The sequence below is a fragment of the Heliangelus exortis genome, chromosome 5, assembly GCF_036169615.1.
Source record: "Heliangelus exortis chromosome 5, bHelExo1.hap1, whole genome shotgun sequence".
Taxonomy (NCBI): Eukaryota; Metazoa; Chordata; class Aves; order Apodiformes; family Trochilidae; genus Heliangelus; species Heliangelus exortis.
Genome location: NC_092426.1, coordinates 1,326,389 through 1,345,861, shown reverse-complemented (window position 1 = coordinate 1,345,861; position 19,473 = coordinate 1,326,389). Strand labels below are relative to the sequence as shown.

Below are 19,473 nucleotides of genomic sequence, written 5' to 3'. Positions count from 1 at the left end.
GGCACATGGGGATGCCTTCTAAATAAGGATACCCCAGCACAAATGTATCCGTGTGTTATTATAAGACTTCCTGATATGAAATATAACTCCTAATTTTTTTATAAAACCATGAAATAGGAAGTTATGGGAGGAAACAGAGCGAGTGCTACCCTTTGAAGTCACTTTGCTTGGGTGCTGCCAGCCCAAACCTCTGATTTGACTGCTGTTCCCTAATCTTTCCCCATAAAATGCAAAGTGATTCTGCACGGAACTCACAGCCTAAAAAGCTTTTCAAGGCTAAACTCTATGGCAGCTCCCTGTGTTGTTCTTTTTTTTTTTTCATTTTATTCCTCCTTTCACATCTTTGGATATAAGGTTTTTTTTTTTCCAATATTGCACGTTTAAAAGATGAGGTAGGAAAATGGCAAGAAGTGGGTTCCTTTTTTCTTTTTTTTTTTTAGGTTTTCCTCTTCTCCCTCCCAGCTGTGGAGGCAGACTGGGCTGTCAAAAGAGGCTGTCAGATTAGATCAGATTAATTTCTTTCCAGCATGTTTGCACAGTCTCAGAATAAAAGGTGGCATATCCTATTGTACATGGACAAAAGTGTGTGACAGTGTTTGCGAGGGGAAATAAATAAATAAAATAGAAAAGGAGAAAAAAAAAATGTTGAGGGAAGCCTTGAGCAATAACGAATAAAGACAGAGGTGCAAACTGCCTGGTAATTTTTTTCTTTGTGGTGGAAGGCAACCTGCAACTTTCAGAAATAATTTTCAGCTAATGATTTGCAAGCACCTTCATTTTTTTCTTTTTTATTGTACTTGACAGCTTTATATTGCTACACTGGCTTGGTATTTTCCTGCGAAACATCCAGCCTGGAACCTTGCAGAGATGAGAATTAGATTACATGGGCGAGTTATTGGTTTCCTAAATGTGATGAGATTATTTTTAATTTAACATGTGGGGACCCAGTTTAGCAAATCTGTGGCTTGTTTCCTTCGAGTCAAGTGTGTAAACTGTGCTTTTTTAATGTTTTAATTAAAAACAGAGAGAATCCCTTGACATGGGATTTTTTTTTTTTCTTTTACATTTCAATTTCAGTATGGAAAGGCTGAATCTTCCCTATTATTTAATGAGAATTTATCTATTAAATTGTATTACATCACATTATACATTCAAGATTTTTAACAAATAATATTTTAAGTATTCATTGTTTTAAATTAGTACATTCAATACTTAAATTATACACATACATATATATTTATATATATATATACCTTTTCTAGCAATATTCTTCCCAGAAGCTCTGTCTGGACTCAGTTAATGAATAAATCAGATTGTCACAGTAATAGCTTAAAGCTTCTCCATAACTTTTTTACATTTGTTGGGGGTCAGTTTGGATTATTTTATCTTGCCAAAGATAAAATGCAAGATCTGATTTCTATTTATAAGAGGAAAAGATGTAATTAAAAGTTCAAGAATCATAAATGTCTGCTCCCCATCTCTGCATCACTGGTTCAGTTTGTGGTGGGTACCAAATAGTCAGGGCTGATGTGAAGGGGGGAGAGAGAAGGGATGGGGCTTCAGAACATCAAGAGAGACAAATCTGAGGTGGCATTTTGTGATAATTGCTTGGAAAGTGGATTATTTATCTGGAAAGTATGTGAAATATAAAGGAAAAGAAGTAACAACCCAAATTTTCTAAGGAATGGTACCCAAAAAGGCTGGTTGTTTGGGTTTTAGATTTTTTTTTTTTCCCCAGAGGTTTTGTTGTTTTATTAAATCCCAGAAGGCACCTGGAAAACTGGGCTTATATAAATGAATTATTGAACTCTGGACAGATTTATTTTGGGTTTATGAGACAGGTAATGTCATCTACTCACTTGAGCTGCCACGGGAAAAAAAAAAAATGGAACAAACATGCACATTCCCATCTGTGGTGGGGGTATTTGGGAAATACTGAACTTTTCAAACCCAAAATCTCAGTGTCAATTTTTTTTCCCCTAAGAGTTTGCATCGTCCTCATAGAATCATAGAATCATAGAATTAGCCGGGTTGGAAGGGACCTCAGAGATCATCTAGTCCAACCCTTGACCCACTGGAGCAGTTGCTAGACCATGGCACTGAGTGCCACATCCAGTCTTTTTTTAAATGTCTCCAGGGACGGAGAATCTACCACCTCACCGGGCAGTCCATTCCATAGCCTAATCACCCTCTCCGTGAAGAAATTCTTTCTAATATCTAATCTAAACCTCCCCTGGCGCAACTTAAGACTGTGTCCTCTTGTCTTGTTGGAGGTCATCTGTGAAAAGAGTCCAGCTCCCACCTCGCTACATCCTCCTTTCAGGTAGTTGTAGACAGCAATGAGGTCTCCCCTGAGCCTCCTCTTCTTCAGGCTGAACAGCCCCAGCTCTCTCAGCCTCTCCCCATAGGGCCTGTGCTCGAGTCCCTTCACCAGCCTGGTTGCCCTCCTTTGGACTTGTTCCAGGGCCTCTACATCCTTCTTAAACTGAGGGGCCCAGAACTGGACACAGTACTCGAGGTGTGGCCTCACCAGCGCTGAGTACAGGGGAAGAATCACCTCCCTGGACCTGCTGGTGACGCTGTTTCTGATACAGGCCAGGATGCCATTGGCCTTCTTGGCCACCTGGGCACACTGCTGGCTCATGTTCAGTTTCTTGTTAATGCAGACTCCCAGGTCCCTTTCTGCCTGGCTGCTCTCCAGCCACTCTGTCCCCAGCCTGTAGCGCTGCATGGGGTTGTTGTGGCCAAAGTGCAGGACCCGGCACTTGGCCTTGTTGAACCTCATCCCGTTGGAATCGGCCCAGCTCTCCAGCCTGTCCAGGTCCCTCTGCAGAGCCCTCCTGCCTTCGAGTTGGTCTACACTTCCCCCCAGCTTGGTGTCATCTGCGAACTTGCTGATGATGGACTCAATCCCTTCGTCCAAGTCATCGATAAAGATATTAAAAAGAACTGGGCCCAACACTGATCCCTGGGGGACACCACTGGTGACCGGCCGCCAACTGGATGCAGCCCCGTTCACCACCACCCTCTGGGCCCGGCCCTCCAGCCAGTTCCTAACCCAGCACAGGGTGCTCCTGTCCAAGCTGTGGGCTGACAGCTTTTTCAGGAGAATGCTGTGGGGGACGGTGTCAAAGGCTTTGCTGAAGTCCAGATAGACCACATCCACCGCCTTCCCCTCATCCATCAGACGGGTCACCTGATCATAAAAGGAGATCAGGTTGGTCAGGCAGGACCTGCCCTTCCTAAACCCGTGCTGGCTGGGTCTGATCCCTGGCCCATCCTGCAGGTGCTGTGTGATTGCACTGAGGATGATCTGCTCCATAACCCTGCCAGGCACTGAGGTCAGGCTGACGGGCCTGTAGTTTCCCGGGTCCTCCTTCCGGCCCTTTTTGTGGATTGGCGTGACATTCGCCAACTTCCAATCATCTGGGATGTCCCCAGTGAGCCAGGACTGTTGGTAGATGATAGAGAGAGGCTTGGCAAGCTCTTCTGCCAGCTCCCTCATCACTCTTGGGTGGATCCCATCCGGTCCCATAGACTTGTGGGGGTCCAAGCAGCTCAAGAGGTCACTGACTCTCATTGCACATTGTAATTGCACAGCCTGAGCAGCAGAAGAAATTTGCTCTATTTACAATAATTATGCAATTAGACACGAATTAGACAAATTATTGAAACCAATGAAGAAGCTCCATAGTTTTTTATGAATCTCTGCAATCTGGGGATGTGTTCCAGATCCTGTTGGGAGTCCAGGGTCCTGTTGGAGCCCAGAGCTTGGCACTGAGCTGAGGGGCTGGACCTGCTCTGCCTTTCCAGAACTCAAAACTTTGGGAGCTGTGTTCCTGTTCACCTGGATAGGGGCATTTTCTAGACCAGAGAATCCTCTTTTTAAAGCAGGATCCTTGTCTTTAGGAGCAGCCTTGCTTGGTCTTGCAATCACTAAATCAGCAGGTACTTAATTAGGTGATAATCATTTTGGTGGGACTGATTGCACATCCAAAGCACTTCAGTTCCCACGCTCCCAAACTTGATGCCATGACATTTTTTGCATTTTCACAAACATGCATTTTCATGCAGTGGGAGTGGATCAAGGGTTGGACTTGATCATCTCTGAGGTCCCTTCCAACCCAGCTAATTCTATGATTCAATGATTTTCACAACCCCCCTTATTTTGTGGGGCTTTGTGTAGTCCATGGGCAATCAGTGCCTGTGATGTTGTGAAAAGACTGGGACTCAAGCCGTGGGAATATTAACCAGGACACCTGATAAGGAACATTTTTTCCAAAATTTGTTCTTTTGGAGCTTTGTGAGGGTATGCAGAGTGTCTGCCTCCCCGGGCTGGGCTTCTGCCTTAGCCTTGTCTGAGGTTAATCCATTTTTAGGCTGTCACTGGAAATGCAGGTGGGCAGCTGGAAGCCTGAGGCACTTTGGTATTTTCATGTTCAAGTGAATAAAATGCAGGTATTGATACCTGTAGATGGAGCTGATGTTTTCACCTGGCACCCTGAGGTGCTTTGCTGTGCTCCTGTTCCTCCCATGAGAAGAGAAAGCTCTGGGGAGACCTTAGAGCCCCTTCCAGTCCATGAAGAGGCTCCTGGAAAGCTGGGGAGGGGCTTTTCTCCAGGGAGGGGAGTGATAGGAGAAGGGGTGATGGTTTTCAACTGAAAGAGAGGAGATTTAGTTAGAGATTGGGAAAAAATTCTTCACCATGAGGGTAGTAAGACACTGGGTTAGGTGGTTGATGCCCCAACCCTGGAAGTTTTTGACCAGGTTGGATGATGTGGGCTGGTGGGAGATGTCCCTGCCCATGCAGGGATCTTGATGATTTAAGGTCCCTTCCAACCCAGACCATTCCATGACTCTGTGACATCTCCAGGAGATCTCTAGATCTCCTATCTAACACTCCTTTTGGCTTTTTATTACTCGTGTTGCTGACTGTGCTGCAACATTTCACCTATTTCAGCAGCTTGCTTTTTCTCCCGAGTTTCTGGTTCTGCAGTGGAAATCTTAGGTTTTCCAGTTTTCTTCTGAGTGTGCCTGGTGGAACTCCATCATTACATATACCATTCAGGTCCCTGCTCCAGTATTTATGCTGCTGGCTAAAAATAAAATCCATCAGCAGCCCATTTTCAAAGGAAAACAGCAGGATTTCTGTAGCTTGTGATTTTTTTTTTTCATCATGTAGATTAGATTGGACTTTAAGATATATTATCCCAAATGATGCTGCAACTTGAAAGCCTCTGTCAAACCAATTCCCCCCACGCTGCTCTCTTTTCTTTTGCCTTTTCTATGTAAGTGAGGCTACAGTTTGAGGTTATTCTTTCAGATAATGAATTAAAAATATGTTTTCTCAACCGCTTCAATACCTGCTTCTAATGAGGCCCATCAGTGCCTTTCTCTGGCCTCCTGAAAGCCTTGGTGCCTCTCTGCTTGTTCCTCTGCTTCAGCCCCTTCCTAACACTCTCTCTTGCACACACAGGGAGAAACAAAGATCCTGAAGCTGAAGAACCTCCGACCTCAGGATTATGCCAATTACAGCTGCATCGCCTCGGTGAGGAATGTCTGCAGCATCCCTGACAAGATGGTGTCCTTCAGACTCTCGAATAAAACAGGTGGGCCTCCAGCAGTCACCTTCTCTGGCCATTTCATAGAATCCCAGGCTGCTTTGGGTTGGACAGGACCTTCAAAATCATCCACTGCCACCCCCTGCCATGGTCAGGGACACCTCCCACCAGCCCAGGTTGCTCCAAGCCCCATCCAACCTGGCTTTGAGCACTTCCAAGGTTGGAGCACCCACAGCTTCCCTGGGTAACCTGGGTGCTTGGTGTTGCAGTGACATTTTCTTGCTTTATACGTGGCCATCCATATGCAGCTGCTTAAGTTGGAGAAGCCATGTTCAGGGGTTTTCTTTTTTTTCTCACCAAAGTTCTGGTTCGAAGAAGAGTTCTGATTTCTTGTCCTCAGTATTTATCATTCCCTGGATTTCAGAGCAGGATTTGCATCTTCCCCCAGTGTCAGGGGTTTCACTTTTATGGATAACCCTAACCCTAACCCCACTCTGAGGAAGGTATGAGGAAAGAGCATCTCAGTCAAGGCTGGACATTGGCCCCCCTGGGCCAATGCTTTACAAGTCCTCCAACCACTTTTAGCTACTTGGTGCTTTTTTGAAAGGGAATTATTTTTGGTCAACAAACTATTTTAGGGGGAAAAAAAAAAATCAACCTTTTTAGATTTTTACATTGCTTTAAGGGATTGATTTTATGTGATGGATTTGCTACAATCTCACATTGACTTCCACGTGGATTTCTTCCATTGATAGAAACAAAAATGTTTTCTTGCGGAATAATTGGTGCAGATCAAAATACTCAAGCAGTTGTGGTGAAATGCTTTGCAGGAGGATAACTGGGTGTTTAGCTCTCTCTAACCATGTTGTAGCATTTCTTGGGCCTTTGCTTCTCCTTTTGACTTGATCCTGGCTGAGCAAGTGGTCAGCTGTCTCTCTTTCTTGGTGTCTATGTCACTGCTGTGCATCTTGAGATCCTCCCACCAGTGGTCAACCTCAGGCAGTGAAATTGGGAATTGGGTTTCCAGGAGGATGGAAATCAGAGATTTTAACTCCCCTAAAGCCTCCATGTCCAGGATCCTCAGAGGATGTGTCTGAAATGCTTTTTCCAACTGCAAGGTCCTTCAGCTCGGATTCCTAAACCAGCAGCCGTTTCAGAGAAGTGTTTTCAGGAGAACTGTTCTGCTGCAAGTCTTGTAACGTTTGAAGACCTCAAGTCAGATTAGGCTGGGTTAGGCCTTTAATAATAGCACATGCCTGGGGCACTGAAAACAGGTAGGAAATGAACAAACCAGTTGAGACATTAACATGCTGAGTGCATCCAGGACGAGCGAGGAATTGGATTTGCACATTGCACATTATTTCTGTCCTCACGGCTTTATTCCAAGGGGTTGCCTTCAGCTTTTTGCTGAATTTCTGATTTGACAGCAGGCACTTCAGGCTCTGGGATATGCACCATTACTCTACACAGCCCGTCACAAAGCAAACTCCCAGCTCAGCTTTAAAGCTGCAGGTTGGGAATTGCAGTCGACTCCAAAGGTGTCTGGCAAAACGATCTGGAAGCCCTCAAGTTACTCCCTCAGAAATTTTACCAGGGGTAAAAGAAAGTGCCTTAATGTGCAGTTTGTCCCTCAGAATCCCAGACTGGTTTGGTTTGGAATGGACCTTAAAGCTCCTCCGTTGCCACCCCCTGCCATGGTCAGGGACACCTCCCACCAGCCCAGGTTGCTCCAAGCCCCATCCAACCTGGGCTGAGACACTGCCAGGGATGGGGCAGCATCACCCTCCCTAGGCAACCTGTTCCAGTGTCTTACCATCTTACCACCCTCATGGTAATGATTTTTTTTCTAATATATAACCCAAATCTCCCCTCTTTCAGCTTGAAAAAAAGAAAAAAAAAAAAAAAAAAAAAAAAAAAAGAGAGAGAGAAAAGCTGAGGCTTACAGCAGCTGTGGGTTCCCATCTTGTTCCAGGCTTGATTTGCCTCACTGGGCTCAGGCTTTTAGCAGATGACACATTTGTGGTTTGTTGGGTTCTCTTTGATTGATGGGCTTGTGAGCAAAGTGAGGAAAGTTTTTCCTTGCCAGAAATGAGTGCTGCAGCTTGGGCTGCTCAGGGCCATCAGCTGTCCCAGCAGCCAGGCGGGAATTACCAGGGTGTTTGGACCATCTGTGCCTGGTGGCTCTCTGGTCACCTCGAGGGACTGACATGGCATGGAAGGAAGGAAGGAAGGAAGGAAGCAAGGAAGCTGCTGGGATGAGGGAGCACCTTGGCTCCCTGCTGCTCCTGATTGATTGCCACCTGATGCTGATGCACAGCAGGACCTCTGCAGTCCTGTTTCTAAGGTTCTTGGGAGATTGGGGTTGAGGAAGGGGTGCTCAGCAGGTGGGAAAACCCCCCCAAAGCTGTTACTGTGTGCCAGGAGTTCCTGCCTGAGCTGCCATCTTTGTAAGATTTATGAGTAGTATCCTGCTCCTGCCCTGCCTGATCTGTGTCCAGGATCATAGAATCCTTTAGGTTGGAAAAGACCTTCTAGATCCTGAGTCCAACCCTCACCCCAGCAGTGCCCAGGCCACCCCTGCCCCATGTCCCTCATCCCCACATCTCCAGGGCTCTGAAACCCCTCCAGGGATGATGGGGACTCCAGCCCTGCCCTGGGCAGCCTGGGCCAGGCCCTGACAACCCTTTTGGGAAGAAATTGGTCCTAATACCCAACCTTAACATCCCCTGGTGCAGGTTGAGGTCCCTAAGGTTCTCAGGTGATAGTCAGTCACCTGTTAAACCTTCTGCTTGATGATTTCCAGTGTGGTTGAAGAATATGGTGACAAAGGGACATGACCTAGGGGATTTTTCCTCTTGCTTTCTCTGGTACATTCAGTTCTCCCCTTCCCTCACTGAGAGCTACAGAAGGTGATGGGGTCATGACCACTGATGCTTGTCTCAAGGGCAGCTTTCCAGGTCCAGGTGCTCTGCTGCTATTTATGCCACAGGGTCTTTTATCCATCTCTATTTCTGTGCCCACCTCTGCACTGGTTTGTGGAACACCAAGCATGCCTTTGGGTGAGTAGTTCAGGTTATGGTTCAGTGCCACCTGCCAGCTTGTCCCTGGGACCTTTGGGTTTCCTGTGCTTGCTCCACCTGATTGATTGGTTCCATGCTGGGACATCAGCAGAGCAGCAATCAATATCTGTGACAGAACCAATCCAAAGGAAACCTTCTGCCTGCTTTTTGAGGAGTTAGAGAGGGACTGAAGCTGATGCTGTTGGATGAACATCAGTGTGCTTTGGATATTGATCACCAGTGTCTGCATCACATCTGTCCAAGCCTTGGAGACACCATTGTGTGATGGGAAACAAACTGAAAAGGGCTCCAGTCACTTCTGAGTCCCTCCAGAAAGCAGCAGTGACAAACCTGCTCCATTTCCCTCCCTTCAGAAAATAGGGTGTGAGGAGAAGGAGCTCATTTTGAAAATTCCTGGTGGCCTTGCAGTGCTGGGTTAATGGTTGGACTTTGATGACCTTTTCCAACCCAAACCTTCCTCTGCTTCTCTCCTCTCTCTCCCTTTTGGTGAGCACACGGGGCTCCTGTTTGCCTCCTCTCCATCCACCCTCACCCTGAGGCTCCTTTTTGCTGCTAGAGAATTTTCATTCCTGACTCACTGATGGTTTCAGGTGATTGTTGCTGTTGCAGGACAGGATTTGTCCCACCTCACTCACAACCTGACAGGTTCAGTGTCTGCAGTAAACTTGCTGCTCAGGGAGCACCATACTCAGAGGAGAAGGGGAGCGTGTTCCCAAGAGCAACTTGTCCCCAACTCTTTCTTTTGTGGAGAGCAGGAATTGTGCTTTAGAGGTGCCTCTGGCTCCAGAAGATCCATGAGCTCAGCTTGCAGTTGAAATGAGCTGAGATGAATTTAAAGCTCCATGAGTGCAAATACAGGGATGAAGGACGTGGGGGGGGGGGACAGGACCCCAGCTCCGTGATGGGCTTTAAGCTGATTTACCACCACTCTGCTGCCTTCCCTTCATCCCCTCTTGAAAAAATGTCCAGAGAATGAATAGTTCATAGAGTGTGGGAGCTGGGAGCTATTGTAGTCATCTCCAGAGTGTAACCAGTGAGGAAGTGCTGTGAATAGCAAACGTCTCCTCCTCCCTTCCTCCCTGGTGCAGCTATCAATGCCACATCTGTGCAGGGAAGGGCAGCACCAGCAAAGTGCCAGGCATCAAAGTGCTGCTGCTGCTGCTGGGGGATGAAAAGCAGGCAGGCAAATGGGGGGAAGAAAGGGATGAGTCATCAGGGCTGCAGCCCCATTGGGTAAAAGAAAGCGAAAAAAAGAGGATTTCGGGGAAAAAAAAAATGGTGGGGAAGAGGGGAAAAAAATAGTAGTGGGGGGGAGCACAAGGGGTGAGCTATCATTACCTCACTTGTGTTGTTCACAGCTTGCTCATGTGTGTGTGAACATATAAAGACTGTGTCCAGCTGAAAAAAGATCTGAAATACAATCCCCTGCTCTGCTTCTGCACATCCCCTCTGGGCCTCCCTTCAACCTCAGGGTTTTCTGTTTCGAATGCTGTGCCCCTTGACAAACCAACTTTGTGCTTTACTCCACTTTTAAGCTTCTTTATTTCTTTTTTTATTTAGGGGAGAATGAAAAAAAAACCTTTTTTTAAAATCTCTTCCCAAGCAGCATCTTCAAATGGCTGAATGACTGCTGGGGGCACAAGCACCCCAGCCTCAAGGCAAGGCACACGGGCTGCTGGGTCTCTCCAAACAGCTGCCCTGGGTTGGGTAGATGCCCATTTGAATTTAGACATGTCCAGGTGTTTTTGTGAAGCTGAGAACCTTAAAATATACTTGAAATACTGAAATCTGCCCTGGGGTTGTGTTACTTCAGTAAGCCATAGAATCACAGAGTGGTTTGGGTGGGAAGGAACCTTTAAAGGTCATTTAATCCATCCCCCTGCAGTGAGCAAGGGCATCTTGGACCTTAACATCAGAGCCACGCACAGAGCCATGTTTTAAATTATATTAATTAATTTAAAAACTGAAAGGTAACATGCCTGAAATAATTAGTGGACTCCTTTGCCTTTATTTTCTCTCTTCCCCCCCTGCAATTGGTGGAATTTCAAAGTCAATGATAACAAGACCAAGGAACAGAAACACATAAGGTTGGTAGGTGTGGTGAGCACATCTGCTTTATGTCCCTAAAACCACCAAGGGGTTTAGCACTGGAAGCTGTTCCAGATGGAGCATGATGCTGCTCTCTGTGTTCAGCTTGCATCCAGCACCTGAAGGAGACCTCACTGAAGTTCAAAACTCTACATGGTTGGTTGCTACTGGACATTTGGACATTTTTCCAAAAGACATTTGGACAGTGAGTGTGATTGAGCTCTGGCACAGATTGTCCAGAGAGGTTGTGGAACCTCCAGATGTTCACAGACTGTCTGGACATGACTCTGGGCAAAGGGACCATGTTTGAGTTGGGGGATGGACCAGAAGAACTGGAGGTGGTGGCCTGAAGTTGCACCAGGGGAGGTTTAGACTGGATTTTAGGGAGAATTTCTTTCCTGAGAGAGCAGTCAGGTGCTGGAAAGGGCTGCCCAGGAGGGGATGGAGTCACCAGCCCTGGAGGGATTCAAAAACTGTACAGATGAGGCACTTCAGGACATGCTCTGGTGTCTGATACAGATGCTTATACATATATTTATTTATCTATTTATTTATTTATCTATTTATTTATTTATTTATTGGGGGAGATAGTGAGAGGTGGACATGGTGATCTTAGAGGATTTTCCAGCTGTGACAATTGTGTTTCCTCCAGAGGTGCCTCCAACCTCAACCATCCTGTGATAGATTCTGGTCCTAAGCCTGCAGAAAGCTCATTCTGGAGGGTGGCTACAGAATTTTTCTCCCTTGGCTTTGCTGGAGAACTCCTTGCTAAGCCAAAACTGAGCCTGTTCCAGGAGGCCTTGCCCTGGAGTATCTTTTCCTGGCTAGAAGAGTTGTCTGGTTTGTGAGACCAACAAATAGGACTGTCAGAAGGTTCTGACACTGTCAGTAGCAGCAGGGAGGGAAAAGCAGAGAGAAAGGTCTCTAAAACTGATTCTCATTAGGTTTCTTTTGTTTTGAGTTTTTCTGGGGTGTTGCTTTTATTTTATTCTCTTCTCTTTCCATTTCTAAGGACAATTGATAAAAAGACAGGACCCACCATTCTGCAGCACACTGGGACAGTGTGGTCAATAAAAAGTTTCTTTTTACCCTGTAATTCAAAATCCAGCCCTCAGCTGGGAATTATAATCTCTCTTTTTTAAAACTTTACTAAGTAAATAAGTATAATGAAGCTCCCAGCCCAGCAGGGGCCTCAGATGTTCTCTTTTTCTGCACTGACTTGAAAGGGACTATTCATAATGTGGATAGTGAGGAGTACATGCATTGTATTCCATTGAGGAATCATGGCTGTAAATTAAATGGATGCACACACACACACACATGTATAAATGAAAATGTAATTCAATTATGTTCCATTATTTAAGCCCTGCATATGAAATAATCCAGAAAACTGGAGGAAATAATGTCTTTTCATTTTTATTCCTCACAGATGAGTGCATTGTCAAGGACATGACTTCCTGCCTCTACTTTGATATTGCTATTAAAGTATTAGTTTTCTTTTTGCATTTCCAGTAATCCCTAAAGCCAGCTGTGACATTTTCTCAATTCCACATACCCAGTCTAAATACATATATTTGTCTCCCTGTGATGATAACACTCATGGCCATCAGATTTTTTTTTTCCTGTGTGCTGCGTCACGGCCGTCTCTTCTTCTTCCCAGTGCAGTCTCAGCCTCTGATACCCACCCCAGGCACCCTGGAGCCTCTGCTGCTCTCAACTTCAGTATCATAGAAGGGCTGAGCTTGGAAGGGACCTTAGAAACCATCTCTTCCAACCTCCCTTCCATGCTCCAAGCCTCATCCAACCTGGCCTTGAACACCTCCAGGGAGGGGGCAGCCACAGCTTCTCTGGGCAATCTGTTCCAGAGGCTCAGCACCCTCCTCCTGAAGAACTTCTTCCTCAGCTCCAGCCTGAACCTCTTCTCCTGCACTTTCAATCCCTTTCCCCTTCTCCTATCCCTGGACACTGAGGAAAAGTCCCTCTGCAGCCTTCCTGGAGGTTCCCTTCAGGTACTGGAAGGCAGCTCTAAGGTCCCCCTGGAGTCTTCTCTTCTCCAGGCTGAGCAATCCCAGCTCCTCAGCCTCTCCTCCTGCCAGAGCTGCTCCAGCCCCTGGATCAGCTTTGTGGCCTCCTCTGGACTCATCCCAACAGATCTGTGTCCTTCCTGTGCTGGGGACACCAGAACTGGATGCAATATTTGAGGTGGGGTCTCACAAGTGCAGAGTAGGGGGGGAGAATCCCCTCTCTTGATCTTCTGGCAACACTCCTCTTGATGCCTTCTAGGACAGGTTTGGCCTCCTGAACTGCATGAGTGCACTGCTGGCTCATGTTGAGCTTCTCATCCGTGTTGGATCATTGATTAGAAGATGTTTCCCCTCTCCCTGCCTGTGATCCCATGGCAGCTCTGATTAAACTGGAAGCTTTTGGTGCAGAGCGAGGCTGTGAATGTCGAAGATGCTCAGTGAACTGATTTTGTTAGGGGTGTAACTTAAGGTCTTAATGGTGACTCAGTGCCTGCTAGCTTTGTGCTGAGAAGCTTTTGCCCTGGTCATTAATCAAACCCAGTGAGTGTTACATGCTCTGGGAGGATTGGTGTATGTTGTAGCCACATTTTATGATTAATCTCCCATCCCTGCGATGTCGGTGCCGAACTCATCTCGTGCGCCCGTGTTAAAACTGGGTGGAAAAAAAACCTGCTGCAGTTCTGATTTAAATTCTCTGTCTTGACTTGAGTAGCAGGGATGTGTGTTGTGACCCTGTTCACTTCCAACAGCACTTCCTCATGTGTGCTGTTGAGCTGACAGCCAGGCTTCTGCACTGCTCTGAAATACAGGGGAGGCAGCAGCACTACTTTACCCAAAAGCCTCGGAATTGAAGTCACTTTTCTTTTTTTTTAAAAAAAAAGGATGCAGCTGCAATGTGAATGGGGACCTGAACAGTTTCCCTCATCATGAGTAGTGCCTTGTTCTTCGTGGGGAAGAGCTCGCAGTGGCACTGCAGCTTGCTTTGTCCCCTGGCAAACCAACCATGACTTGAAATGTGGGGCTGGCGCTCAGAAACCCCGACTTCTAAAGGCCAGCAAAGATGCAGGGTTCTTTTGAACACTGAGGGGTTCCAAAGATGATGTTTGGAAAGCTTCTTCCAGGCACTCACCCGTGGAAATATTTACCAAAGCTTGTTATTTTATTTATTGTTATTTTTTTTTTCTAGTGAATTTTATTATTCCTATCAGGGAGTGTGGAGAAAGTTGGGTTGAGTCTCTGCCAGTGCTGGGGTGGAGGTTCTGCCTGGGAGATATTTTCCTTGCCAAGTGTGGATGGCCCAGCATTTATAGGATCATGGAATGGGTGATGGTGGGAGGGAGCTGAGAGCTCCTCTCCTCCAAGCTCCTGCCATGCCCAGGGACACCTCTCATCCAGCCCAGGTTGCTCCAAGCCTCATCCAACCTGGCCTTGAACACCTCCAGGGAGGGGGCAGCCACAGCTTCTCTGGGCAATCTGTTCCAGAGGCTCAGCACCCTCCTCCTGAAGAACTTCTTCCTCAGCTCCAGCCTGAACCTCTTCTCCTGCAGTTTCAATCCCTTTCCCCTTCTCCTATCCCTGGACACTGAGGAAAAGTCCCTCTGCAGCCTTCCTGGAGGTTCCCTTCAGGTACTGGAAGGCAGCTCTAAGGTCCCCCTGGAGTCTTCTCTTCTCCAGGCTGAACAATCCCAGCTCCTCAGCCCCTCCTTGCAGATTCATCTCATGAATCCTGATTGCTGGTAGTCATTTATAAGGCACCTCAGGCGTGGTGAAGCTTTTCAGGGTGATAATAGAGTCCATTTAGTATTGACCCCTTTTGGCAGGGATGTTTTTGTTACATTAGAAATTCGGTATAAATTTCATACCCTGGGCACCTCCTGTATCTCTCTCAGTTTTGGTAAGGAACAGTTGTGTTGGTTCTGATGCTCAGCTTTCTAAACCAGTGCTGAACATTATTTGAAACTCTAAAATCCATCACTCTTCAGCTCTGTGTGAAGCTGAGTCCATCAGTCCTGGGTGTCTGTGCATGTGTCTGCAGGGCCTGAGCTCTGATGTGGTTTTGTGATGTGAACAGATGGAGTTCTTGGGGCTATTAGGAAAAAAGTGAAAAAATTCAGACTCTTTAGTTTGGAGGAGAGATGAATAGGAGGGGAGAGAGCAGAAATAAATAAATTAGGCAATGTGATGTTAAACCAAATGCAGAAGAATACAGGAGCAGAAAAGAGAACATATCCTTACTTTTCAATGGGATTTTGAGGAGCCTGTCCTTATTGCAGGAATTACGTTTAGCAGAGAAATTTTCTGGGCTGGTGCAGGTGCACAACTTTTGTTGTGACCACGTGTGTACCTGATGAGTTTTGGGAATTTCAAGCACCTTTACTTTCAATGCCTTTCACACAAGAATAGCCCTGTGTAAGTGTGGTGACCAGCCAAGGACCTTGCTTGGTGAATCTGAATTTTGTAAAAAAACTGATAAAACCCAGACTAGAGGCATTCACACTGCAATGTGAATATTTTCAAATGACCATGGTTGAAACCACGTGAAAGGTTTTTGATGTGAGGATGGGAAGGTCTTCTCAAGCCTCCCAAAGCTTGGGTTGCCTTGCTGGGACTTGCAAGAACAGAACATACAGAATGGCAGTGTTGGCTCCAGCCTTGTTTTGGGGGAGCAGAGTGGGCTGGAGGAGTGGGAAGGAGCTTGGCTCATGATTGTATTGCTTTTCCCACTGTAGGTGTGGAAACTTTTAGGTGAAACTTGGAGGCTGCAGCCTAACTCCCTAGAGCAATATTCCCAGTAAAGGCTCATGTCACACTTGGGTCAGGAATACACAACTGGATGTATTAGTTTCTGTAAGTGTCATTTTAATAAGAGTCAGAGCTTTTTGGGGAAGTCTTTTATCTCCTCTTCCTTCTGACTTAATTTGGTGATTTCCTTCTATCTGAGCAGAGATCACAGCTTGAGCTGGGGCTGCAGTGTGGGGCTCCTGGCTGGAGTTGAATCGTGGTAGATGCTTTACAAATGCACAGGATGTATAAACACATCCATTCTCCTTCTGAATCAGCTCTCATGCTTGTCTTTAACAAAAGCCAGTGGGGAACTTTTTAGTAGAGTGCATAAAAACAGTGCAGGCAACAGATCTCTGATAGTCTGCCCCCCCCTTCCAGACATAAAAAAACATTTGATGCCCTGAAGCATGGGTTTCAATAATCCTTCAACAATGTTTTGGTATAATCATCATCAACTATCATAATTGCCCTGGATCATCTTGTCATCTTTGTAAATGCCTGCCTCATTTTTTAATCAGGATGGACCAAAATAAAACTGTGCTGGTGGATTGCACCAGTCAGATTTACACTGGATATGGTGTTTAGCCCCAGAAGTTCTAAAAATAAATAGAAGAGACCACAGATCCATTTTAGAAAGAGAATTTAACCCAAAATTTCAGTTTTCTCAAAGTGGAAGGATCAAAGAGGATTTGTGAAACACTGGGATCCAAGAGAGGTTAGCACAGGGATGTTGTTAGCAATGGCACTTTCTGCCCATCCCATCTGGAGGCACCTGATGCAGTTGTAAATCCTCATCCTCAAGCTGGGGTTGATCTACATCTTGCCTGTCAGGATTGAACTAATTTTGGGGCTCTGTCTGTGGTCAGCAAGGAGGGACAGGTACCAAGGGAAGGTTCTTGCCAGCAAATAGCTTAAGGAAAGTCAGAGGAGTCACCCTTTGGCAGTACCTCCTGTCATTGAAACAGGATTGTGAGCTCCATCTCCCTAGCTCAGACACAAACTAGGCCTAAATTGTGTCTGTTTTGAGCAGGTGTTTGCTCAGAACATCTGGAAGAGAGATTCTGAGTAACCCTGAGCAGCCTAGGTCAGGGCTTGCTGTCCCTCCTATTCTGTGGGGTTTGGTTGTGGTGCCTTCATTACCCTTTTCTCCTTCTCTTTTTCTCTCTCTTCTCTTTGCTGAGACAAGAGGGCAGAGCCATGAGGAGAAACCATGGGGCTCCAGCTTGTGTTTGGCCCATGACTTGTTGACCATCACCTTTCCCCATCCCCAGACAGAAGGGACCTCAAGGAGCATCACAGAATCCCAGTCTGGTTTGGGCTGGGAGGGACTTTAAAGCTCCTCCATTGCCACCCCTGCCATGGTCAGGGACACCTCATCAAGTTGCACAAGGCTCCATCCAACCTGGGCTGAGACACTTAGGGATCATCAGGTCCAACCTTTCTAGGTTTCTTACACTAAAGTGATCCTTGAGGTGCCTTCCAGTCTGGTGTTCCTGAAATCTGTGATGTCCCTGGGAGTGCTCCCTGAAATGGGTGAGCATGAGGGTGACAGCTGAAGGGCAAACTCCAAGTGTCCACCAGGGAACTTCCAGTCACTCCATTCCTAGGCCAGAACCTGGCAGTGTCCAAGTGCCAATGGATCAGGTAGAACCCATTTTATCTTCAGTTGCACTTTGGAGGTGAAAATCAGAGGTTCCAAGTTCCTGATGCACTGGGATATGGTGCAGGTGATGAATAAAGCTTCCAGCAGAGAAATATCAAAATAACAGCTGATTCTTTTTCTGTTCACAACAGGGATTTGACCCTTTATATTGTACACGGAGTTTTATTTGCTGGAACCTTAACACCCTGTCTCAATGTCTTCATCATCTTGGGTTTCAATCAGGCTTTTAATGGGGGTGGGTGAGTGCCTTGCTGAATTTGTGTTTGTTTGCCTGGTGGGATAGGTTGTGCTTAAGTGAAGTGTGTGGTGTAAGCCAAGAGGAATTGCTGTGCACAAACACTGATTTTCATGTGCTTGCTGTTTTGAGTGCTGTGATGAAAAGGATGTGTCACAGGCTTTTTATCCCATCAGCTGCTGCCTTTGTGTCTCTACCTGAAGGGTGGCAAAGGGGCCCCTTTCATCTGGAAGATTAGGAGGCCATTATGGGAGACAGCACCACCAGCTTGGGTTGATGTTGCTGGAGCTTTCATCTTTTCTCCTACGTTTTTGAAGTGTTATTTGTGGTTCTCTTGTTCCCTGTCTCCTGGCTTGGTGATCAGTGCCAGACTGAACTGTGCAGGAAAAATCATTTAAAGTCAGGAGGGAGAGAGGAAGAGGGGCCAGGTGAGTGCTCCCCCCCCCAGCTGGTGATGCCCTACAGGTCTGGAGCTCAGTTCTGGATCCCCTCCTGCTTCCTTGGCCCGAGCAAACTCCACTTCTGGGACATCATTCCCTCCTGAAACAGGACATAGGCTCCCCTTTCCCACCTCTAGTCCCCAAACGGGGTGGTGCATCAGCTGATGTGAGGATAAGAGGTCAGGATAAGGAGCAAAGAGACCCAGTGGGCAGTGCTGACTTGGTTTCTCCCTCTGCTTTCAGCCACTGACCCAGTTCCTTCCCCTTAAAATGGTTTCAGGAACGCAGGAATTTATACTGGGAAGTATCAGCAGGGTCCTGAGCTGGGAAGAGGGGACCTTGCTTGTAAACCTCTGGTCTCTCAAAGTGGTTCCCCAGCTGGGGCTTGGTTACCACTTCTTTTCCGTGCTAGGACAGGTTCTGAATGCAGAGAAAGCCAATTCCTCTTGGGGGGAACTGCAAATAAAGGAAACTCTTATTTTATCATTGATAAAATACTCTTGTATTTGCCTGTAGTGATTAGTGTGTGTGCCTTTCATATTGAAATAAGATTCATCTCTAAAGCAGGAATTTATCTCTGTGATAACGAGGGCAGGAATATGATTTTTGGATGTAACAGGTTTTTCCTTTCATTTTTTATCATCACGTTTTCTGGTTTCTTTGCCTAGCATTTTAATCCATCTCCTTTATGCCTATTTATTTAGGATTTCTTCTTTTTCTGTACTAGCAATCTGCAATTAAATATTGGCTCGTTGCTAACATGGTTTGGTGTATGCTTTGAAGCAAAGCCTGAACCCAGCAAGGGTGGATCCCTCACCAGGAATGACAGCTCAGATTACAATTTTTTTTTAAATAATATATTCCAGCATCTCAAGTGGATTGCTCTGCCCTGTCCCTTTGTAGCGACCTTTTCTGCTTTTATATCATATGCAGATATTTCAAGGGGGAAAAAAAGAAAAGATTGGATGATTGGAAGACTCAGATTTGATGTCAGGAGGAATTTCATCACTGGAAGGGTTCTCAGGCACTGCCCAGGCTGCCCAGGGCAGGGCTGGAGTCCCCATCATCCCTGGAGGGGTTTCAGAGTGGGATGGACACAGAGCTTAGGGATGGGGTTTAGGGGAATTCTCGTCAGGTTATGGTTGGACTTAATGATTTTGGAGATCTTTTCCAGGCAAGATGATTCTTTGAAAAGAGGGAAGAAGAGAGAATGCAATTGAATCATTTGCTTCTCCCTTCTGAGAGCAGCAGCAGCATCTTTCCATGAGCATCTTTCCAGGGCTTGGTTGGGCTGGTCCTGCCCAACCCTGGTCGAGGTGTCTGCCCCTGGCTGGTGTTTGGGAGTCAGAAGGGACCCAGGTCTGCACCTCTCCTGCCTCTCTGGGGTGAGATGGAGCTGTGGCCACTCTGGTGCTGAGCTCTGCAGATGCACAAGGGATAAAAGCATCTGTCTGGATCTGTCACTTTCTTGGTGTGCAAGGAGATGCTGTCCCCAGGGGGATGGCTCTCCCTGGTTCAACAGACCTGGCTCAGACTCTACAAATCCACCTTAGCTGGTAGCTGAGTCCCAAGGAGTTCATCAGGATGGTTTGTAATAG

General features: G+C 46.5%; 1 protein-coding gene across 2 annotated transcripts in view; it reads left to right on the top strand.

The window, feature by feature from the left end:
- MDGA2 (MAM domain containing glycosylphosphatidylinositol anchor 2) overlaps nt 1-19,473 on the top strand; it is a 303,952-nt gene that overhangs the window by 145,290 nt on the left and 139,189 nt on the right. For both annotated transcript variants that reach the window (XM_071745088.1, XM_071745089.1), the window contains exon 5: nt 5,477-5,609. In XM_071745088.1, coding sequence (XP_071601189.1) covers nt 5,477-5,609 — 133 coding nt within the window. The remainder of the gene's footprint in view (nt 1-5,476; nt 5,610-19,473) is intronic.